The following is a 9,002-nucleotide window of genomic DNA, read 5'->3' on the forward strand; positions in this document are numbered from 1 at the left end:
TAAAAATCTTTGCACAGTAGGTGGTAAGGATTAAAATGTATGAATTTTTAATTGCTCTTCATCTAGCCTTTTAGGAGGGTTTACTAAGAATGCATTACAAGAACCAACTAGCAGATGTACCCTCCTTCTCAACCTTGACTGACCTACTTACATATTTAATTTAGAAAACCAAACTTTAAAAGGCCATGTTTGTCTTTTCTAAAAATATATATGGGAGACTCTCCTCTGAACTGTCTTGAATTGATTTATCAGTTGTTACAAACCCTAGAATTGTAAGCATTTAGATAAAAAGGATAAAAGTACTTCGCCATTGTTCTGATTCAGTAGGTCTTTCAGTAAAAATTATGCCTTTCACAGTTCACATGAGATTTTAAATCCTGATTCTTCTTTAAATCTCTGAGTGAGGAAAAAATACTAAACAGTTTTGCAACTAACTGGCTGAGACTGTAACTGAATTATTTAGCTGTGTTGCCAATGACATGATGTCAGGGCAGCTGAATTTCTCACAAAAGGCAGTTGAACATCTGCCAAATATTTCTTGAATTTTCACTTGGAAATGTTAAGCCTTTATGCATGCCAACACCATTTGTACTTTTTGTCTCCCACTGCCTGTGCAGTACAAAACAATCTACTCCGTATGAAGCAAATTTTAGCAAGGTACAAAAAAAGTAGGAATGCAATTCTTACTCTGCTAAAAATCAGGTTGTTACTGAATTATAATAATTTTCAGATGCTTGTCCTCTTCTCAGTCCTTACTTCTGACCCCATTATATTTTTTAAATACAGAATTTTTTACTTGAGGGAAGTTATGTGGAGTGAAAATTGTTTTGATAATTATGCAAATGTACATAGAAAAAAAAAGGCAACAGTTTTCATACATCATACTGGGCTTTGCTGTAGTAATTTGTCCATTCAGTTATTGTGTACAGTGTGAGCCATGTTTCTTGAGAGACAAAGCTTGAAAACAACTCCACTACATGAATAATAGCTCAGATTATGATGTGTCTGGAAATCTTAAATGCTAGCTAAGGCTTTGTCAGGAACAAGACTGAGTTTTGCCTGCCAGCATGAACATAAAATAGACTAAAAATTCACTGTGTATCTTGCAGAATGATAGAATGGCCTAGGTTGGAAGGAACCTCAAAGGTTATGTGGTTCTAAACTCTGCCATGGCCAGGGACACCTTAGACCAGGTTGCTCAGAGCCCCATACAGCCTTGCCTTGACCACTTCCAGGGGCCTTCTTCAGTATTGCATCAAATCTGTAACTGCTGTTTTCTTCAGGGTATGACTGAAAAAATCTGCAGCCTGATGGAGTTTAAAAGAGAGAGTTGCCTAATGAAGCCTAATTCCCTCATTGGTCACTACTTACAATTCATCTTCTTGTGCTTATTTGTGGCGTCTCCACTTTAGTGTTAAACTAATTTAGCAGATTATTTTTCCTCAACACTGTTTAGCTTATGCCTTGGTTCCTGTGTGTGTTCTCATTTAGAAAATTATCCTCTCCCCTTTCAAAAGACACCTATGGAAGATTTCTCCTGTAGGAGAAACCTTTCTCCTGAGCTATGAAATGGCATCCGTTAATTGTTTGAGTTACATGGGAAGCAGGATAACAGTGATACATAGACATGAATGAAACATGTGAGCACAGCTGACCTTTAACAAATACTTCTGAGTTCTTTCCATTGGTTTGATGTTGCTTTGTGATTTATTTTTATTCCTTACAATGGAAGCTTCCATTTTGCTTTTAATAAGAAGTGTGCCAGTTTGTACTCGAGGAGGTAGATTGAATCTGGATTTTCTCTGTGATCTGAGCTGTTAAAATAAATACCACAGGGGTGTAATAGTGTTGACCTCTGAAAGGGATTTTTTTTCCCTCTGTTAAGGATTCTTCTCAGTCAGAAGCACTGTGTTATAATGAAGATTTTTATAGTTTCCCTGCAGGTTGCAAAAATGTTCTTGAAAGCAAATATCACTTTTCTTTATTTATTACTGTACCTACCATAGAGCTGCTGCCAGTTTATGAAATATTTTATATCAGTACATCTTCCCTTTCCATAGTAAAGATTCAACACCACTTTGTTCCTTGTCCTGTGTAGCTGTAGAGGATTCTTGAACAAAGTAGTTTGTTCCGAGCTCTATTTCACAGGCTACAGGAATGTTCCTTTCCTTCATATTTGTTCAGCCATGGCACATCTGCTGGACACGGGCTCCAAGGGAGGCTGAAAAGGCTCATGTTGGATATCTACACTCCCTTTACATCAGCAGGTTCCAGAGAAGGGCTGTTCAGTGCTTTATTGAAGAGAAAGTGAGTGGAGCATGCAAGACACAAGACATTGCATTGTCCTGGTTTCAGCTGGGGTAGAGTTAATTTCTTCTCAGCAGCTGTTACAGGGCTTTGTTTTGGATCAGAATAAGAATGGTGTTGATGATGTTTTTTTATTAAGGTGTGTTTATCCTAAGTCAGCAACTTTTTTTTTTAATCTTATCTTATGCACTGCCAAGTGAGGAGGTGCACAGAAGAAACTGGGAGGGAGCATAGCTGGGACAGGTGACCCAAACTGACCCAAGGGATGTTCCACACCATGGAATGTTGTGTCCAGTATATAAACTGGGGATTTACTCAGAGGGGTTCAGGAAGAGGGGTCTGGCATTCATTGGTCAGTGGATGGTGACCAAATTGGGTGACCAGTGGGTGGTGAGCAATTGCATTGTGCATCACTTTTTTTTCCCCTCATTGTTATCATTATTGTTATTGTTTACCATTATTGTATTATTTTCCTTTTCAATTATTAAACTATTCTTAGCTCAACAAACAACTTTTATTTTGATTGTCCTCCCCATTCCACTGGGATGAGAGAGGTGAAAGGTTGAGCAAGTTGCTGAGAGGAATTTCATCTCCAGCTGGGCTTAAAACCATGACAGTCCTTTTTAGTGCCCAGCAGGCACCCCACAGGGTTGAGATAAGGACAAATCTGACCAGAGTTAAAAGAAAAGCACTGGTTGCAAAAGTCTACACTTCTGAGTTTGAGTATCTTCATTTTGAGTCTGTGTGTCCTCTTCTGAGGGAAGATCTACTGTGAGAAGAAAGTTTTCCTCAGGAAGGAAAGAATTGTTGGAATCTCCACAGGCTAATTTGGAGTTTGTCTTATTTTTTTAATCCAAGTTCTGTAATTGCTAACAGTAATTGCTGTAAGTGTTCTGTGAGGGGTGGGGTCCATCTTCAGCCTTGCTTTGGAAGAATAGTTCTTGTGCTCAATAAGCTTTAGTCTGGATTGACATGGATTTATGCAGTGGGCTTTCGAGGAACAAATTACACACAACTGAGGTCTTAGGCAGACTTCACATGATTGCTGATTTGTAAGAGGTTATATACTTACATATACTTCGTCAGAATAACACTTTCTACAACAGGTATTAACTCTTAAGATCCCATGGGTGTGGATCTTTGTGATTCAGAAATTCAAATTTGCATCTACAGAGCTGGGCAGCCCAGTGAAAGTAGTTTGGTTTGGACCTCACCTGCCACCAAAGAGCATTTTTGGACATTTTTAGAAGAGGGAGTCTGAGTGCTACTCTGGTGGCTGGAATTACAGACTTCCACTGCTGAGGCTGTGTACTGAACAGAGGGTACCTCTCCAAACTATGTTTAACAGTTACAGATAACAAAGGAATGCAGCATAAATGATTCTGAGCTTTCTTGCCAAGTATAATGTAAGGCTTGGTGCTGTGACCACTTCCCTGTGAGTCTGTTCCAGTGCCCAGCCACTCTCTGGGTGAAGAACCTTTTCCTGATATCCAGTCTAAACCTCCCCTTCACTTTGATTCAGCCACTTAGTTTATCCAAGCTTACATTATTCCTTTTTAGGGTTTGCAAATGACAGTCTGTTTTCTTAAAAGATACCTGCAAATATTGAGTGTTAGGTAGATACTCAAAATTAAGTCTCAATAGTTATTTGTTTACCTTTAGCTGCTCTCCAAAACTGCTGAAATCAACAAACAAACTACCCTGATGGGGTTTATTTGTTTGTTTGCTTTGTTTGTTTGTTTGTTGTGGGGTTTTTTTTCCACGAAGACAGTAGAGTTATTGCAGCAGGATATAATTTCCCTGAAGTATGTCCAACATTATGAACCATACTTTTTGACATCATTCTTCCCCATCATTCCAGTCCAGCCAATTGATAAAATTTCTAGTCTTGTTTAAGACAGGATAATTCCAAGATATGTCATCAGGTGAGTGTGGTGGATGGTTCCCAGTAAGCTTGCATACAACGCTGAATTCTGCATTGCTTCATCTTTCCACAGGGCTGGATCAAGTCACTCATGCTTTGTGCCACTGGAAAACCTCTCAAAAATGTCTGGCATCTGCCATATCTGAACTTACATGTTTATATTAGATATCTACTTTTTCTTACTCAGAATTACTACCTTTATTTTTGGCCTGATGTAGGTAAATTTAAGTTGAAACATTTCATGGAATAGACTCAGAATTAGCTGTATATATAGTGATGGTGTTTGAAAAACACAGCTGCTTCCTGATTTTTGTGGAAGTAGAAAGCACACTATTACAAAAGGCTGAAGTTTCAATTTTTAATAGTGATAGGTTTTTTTCCTAGCAATTTCACTTGAGAATATTAGCCTCATCTCACTTTTTTAAACTGTTGTTCTCTTAAATCCATATGAATTGTGCCTATACCTTTATTGTGAACTGCTTTTGTATTGCCACTCCCTTGTTTGACTCCTGTATTTTTTTCTTCACATTAATATTCCACAGAGCATTGTTGTATCTTGATGAACATTTTACATATTCTAGTTTTATGTCCTAATGCAGGAATAGAAAATTATAATGAAATAAATAATGTGTGTTCTTTATAAATAGCATTTTTAAAAGTTCAGAATTTTAGAACCCCTTAAGCTGTGCTAATTTAAAGAGACAAATCCAGAAGTCTTTGTGTGTCTTTTCTTCTTTTTTTTTTGTTTTTTTTTTTTTTCTGAGAGCTTATTAACTCATTGACTGTGCGTTTGTTTTTTTTTTTTAATATGTCATGACATAACAACAAACATCAAGGATATGTGTGTTATTTTAACCTACTATTTTAAAGGAAGAGTCTAATAATGCATATAGTTTATCTTTGCATATGTCAGCAACGCATCTGATACATGTTCTTACATCCCAGCTCATTTGCTGTAATGCTCACTTCACTGAAGACCTTGAGCAATTGCAGCACAAGCTGTTGTATTCTTGAATGGACTTAGGAAACAATTACAAATGTCAGGAAGGAGATGTTATTATCCTTAATACTTTGTTGTTATCCATAACTGATATCCAAGACCCTGAAGTTTTTGGTAATGATTTTTAAGACAATATTGTGATTTGGAAAGGCATGGAGAGGTCATCCTCTGTGTTTTTAAAGCTCAAGCGTTTGGAAAAATACCCATCAGCAGTTTCAACAGTAACATAACACTTTTGAGGGTGGAGAGAGGAGGGCAGAAAGCAAACAAGAGCGTCTGTTTCTTCAGTTCAAAGTCAAATGTTATTTCTTAATTTCACTGGTGTGCAATGTCATTGTAATTACTCTCAATTTCTCTTTCACCCCCCCAGACCTGCCCCCTCCTCCAGTGCCCCCTCCGGCCATCAAGTCCCCGACGGCGCAGTCCAAGGCGCAGCTGGAGGTGCGGCCGGCGCTGCTGCCCAAGCTGGCCTCGGTGGACGGCAGGACGGACAGGTCGGCGGACAGGAAGGGAGCCAGCTACAAGGGCAGGGACGGGGCGGAGGGCAGGCAGCACCCCGACCTGCGGACGGGCTCGGCCGAGCGCCGGGAGCCCCTGGAGCCGCCGGGAGACGGCAAAGCGCGAGCCAGCAAAGCACCAAAACGCGACGGCGCACCAGCAAAAAGTCATCTTCTCCAAGGTGCTTCTGCCTGCCCGGGGCGGGCTGGAGTGCTGGGAGTTGGGCACTGGGAGCTCTGCAGGCTGGTGGTGGGGAATTAGAGCTGCTGAGGTGCCATTGTTTATCATAACTGTGGTGTTGATATGGGGCACGCTGGAGGATCTTCTTGGGGCAAGACAAGCTTACTACAAGCTTACATATCATTCCTTTTTTATTTTGCTGCCCTTAGACCCATCATGTATTAAAGGCAATGCTGAGAAAACCAAAAAGAAATATTCCTCAACAGTTGTAAGGATCAGTATCCCTGCTCCTACCATACACTTGCAGTCTACTTATATTTGATGTATTTAATTATAATCTGGTTTATAAGGAGACTGAGTGAAGTCAGTAGATCTGTAAGTCAGAAACTTAACTGTCCAACCAAAGGATATGCACTTGGCCAATTTGTAGAGGACAAAAGGACACTTGGCCCATTTTGCCAATTTGTAGAGGACAAAGGGACAAACCAAAAGGAAATTTGCCAATTTGTAGAGGACAAAAGGACTTTGGTCAATTTGTAGAGGACAAAAGGACGCTTGGCCCATTTTGCCAATTTGTAGAGGACAAAGAGACAAACCAGAGGACAAACCAGAATGATACCTGGTCCTGTTTCAAGAGTAAGTAAGAAAGCCCTAGTAGTTGTGGATTAATTATAAATACTAACCCACACAGCATTATATGAGCCAGACCTGATCAAAGAAATCTCTTATATATGAAAAGTGCTAAGTTTACTAATTAAGGGAACATGCCAGGAGTTCACCAAGAGCACAGATTGATACAAATGCCTGGTCCTGATATTGATACAAACATCTGGTTCTTTCTACCTACAGGTATTTAGGGATAACATTAGGGGTGTTTGGATATTAAGTTGGTTAAGTGGGCGTGTAAATAAAAGTTTGATTACAGTGGATTGCTGTAGAGAAAAGTTATTAGAATGCTACCATAGAGGATGGTGGTGAAATATTTAAGCATGGCCCCTGATTGTGTCTCAAATTCAGCCTGAGAAATGCAGGGTCCAGTATTTACATGGAGTGAGTTCCCTGTATCATACTTGTATTCTCATTTCCTCCTACTCTGTCATATCAAATATATACTACAGGGGCTGAGGTTTTTTTTTTTCATTTTCCTGTAGAACATAGACCAGGTATCCTAAATGGAAATGAAATGGACACTAATCATGAATTAGTTTTTCTGCAGAGAACGTTACCATGTAAAGACTATAAATTTCCCTGAGAAAGCTTCTATAGTGCTGCTATGGAAGCAGCATATTTCATGTTCTTGTCAGGCATCACTTTAAACCTCCTGAGAATCATAAAAAGTAAATCAACTGCATGCAGAAATTTTAGGTTCACAGTGTCTCTGGGCTAGTAAACATAACAACGTTAAACATTTCATTATACAGAGGACATCCTGCCATATTCTAGACCAACGTTTCCAACATCAAATAATCCCAGAGATCCCAGCTCCTCCAGCTCCATGTCGTCAAGAGGGTCAGGAGGCAGACAGAGGGCAGATCAAGCAAATCTAGCCCGAAGGAATGTTGCAGAAATGCAAGTACTGGGAGCCTATGAACAAGGAGAAGAGGAAGAGGAAGAAGAGATGGAGGTAACTGCATTTGCAATACTGAAGATGACTGCAATAAAGCTGGTTTGGTTTTTTTAGACAGCTGCCAGAAAAAACACTTTTGAACCAGAAATATTTCTGTTCAGGAAAATTAGTGCATTTATGTGTCCATTAATGTTATGCCCAATCCAAGTAAACAAATTTGGAATGTGTCAAAACATAGAAAACAAATCATATATAGTATAATGTATCACCACAGTAAAACTTATGGAACAGGACTTGCAGAAACACAATAGTTTGAAGAGAACTTTGCACTACCCAGATTCTTTCAAAACTGAAAATAAAGAACTAGAGCATCTAAGAACACCATGGCATTGTCTTTCACATCTTTTGACAGTTTATAATTCTGTAGATACTAAGATAAAATTTTTTTGTTACATACTTAGATACAATTTTGTTTCTTTACTTTTTCTGCCTAATGATATTGATTCAATTTTATATACTGATTGTAGAAAGGGTAACCAACACACAGTCACACTGCTGTGCATAATTTAAAGTAGTAATTATCATTTAAAGGTAGAAAATCTCTAAGAAATATGTAAAATAAATTTTAAATTATAAAGGTTAATATGTATTAATTCATATCCTCTTTTTTTAATACAGGAAACAGAAAGCTGAAGACAACAACATGTACTGTAACAGGCTTTTAAAATCTAATCAGAAAAAAAATAAATCACTTAAGATGCCTCAAGTCTGATGATGTTTGACGCCAGAAATAATGTTCAGTGCAATCAGAGTGTACAATTTTTCCTTTTTCCTCATGCCATCAGAATGCTAGTTTTTATTTTACTCCTTCTTTGTAAACCCTCCTCACTAGGAACGGCCCTCGCCTACTCCGCAACGCCGAGCGCGTCGCCTTGGCTGCCCCAGCAGGCAGGGGAGCTGCTCTTGGAGGCGCTTGGGCCAGCTGCTGCTCCAGGATTGGGCCAGGAGGGAATTCCAGGGCCTGGGACTCCCGGGTTTCTTTCTCCCCAGCCCGGCGGTGCTGAGTGCGCTGCCAGCTCTGCATGAGCCAGTCGGTGACACCGCGAGGGACGCGGCAGTGACCAAAGAGCTGCGCGGGGGAACAGTGCACAGCAGCCTCTGCTTCTCGGGGTTCCTCTGTGCTCTGCAGCCGCTGCAAATGCCATCTTGCAGCTTAACACAGACTGTGTGTCTTGTGGTCTGCCACTCTCTTGCTAACCTTTTGCAGATGATACAGTTTGACAAATGAAAGTAAAATTAATTTGGGACGAGATGGCTGGTATTGTAAATATGTACTCATTTTAAACCCCTGTGGTACTTTGATTTGTCTTTCCATTTTCATCATTAAATGCATTCTTATTAAAAATGTCCCTTGGGATAGGCAGGAGGTAAGCCAATGTGATTGCTATTTGCCTAATCATAGCATGAGCAAGTTTATCTAAAACTTTTTTCCAATTTTCAGCTTCAACACTGCTTATGAAAAAAAA

At 39.5% G+C, this 9,002-nt stretch overlaps 1 protein-coding gene across 1 annotated transcript in view; it reads left to right on the forward strand.

Annotated features, from left to right (window-relative positions):
- The window catches only part of ROBO1 (roundabout guidance receptor 1), a 288,045-nt gene extending 279,508 nt beyond the window's left edge, over positions 1-8,537 (forward strand). The window contains exons 28-30 of the mRNA XM_059466209.1: positions 5,602-5,910; positions 7,331-7,533; positions 8,155-8,537. Coding sequence (XP_059322192.1) covers positions 5,602-5,910; positions 7,331-7,533; positions 8,155-8,169 — 527 coding nt within the window. The 3' untranslated portion in view covers positions 8,170-8,537. The remainder of the gene's footprint in view (positions 1-5,601; positions 5,911-7,330; positions 7,534-8,154) is intronic.
- Positions 8,538-9,002: the final 465 nt, after the last annotated feature.

This window comes from Ammospiza nelsoni, chromosome 2, assembly GCF_027579445.1.
Source record: "Ammospiza nelsoni isolate bAmmNel1 chromosome 2, bAmmNel1.pri, whole genome shotgun sequence".
Taxonomy (NCBI): domain Eukaryota; kingdom Metazoa; phylum Chordata; class Aves; order Passeriformes; family Passerellidae; genus Ammospiza; species Ammospiza nelsoni.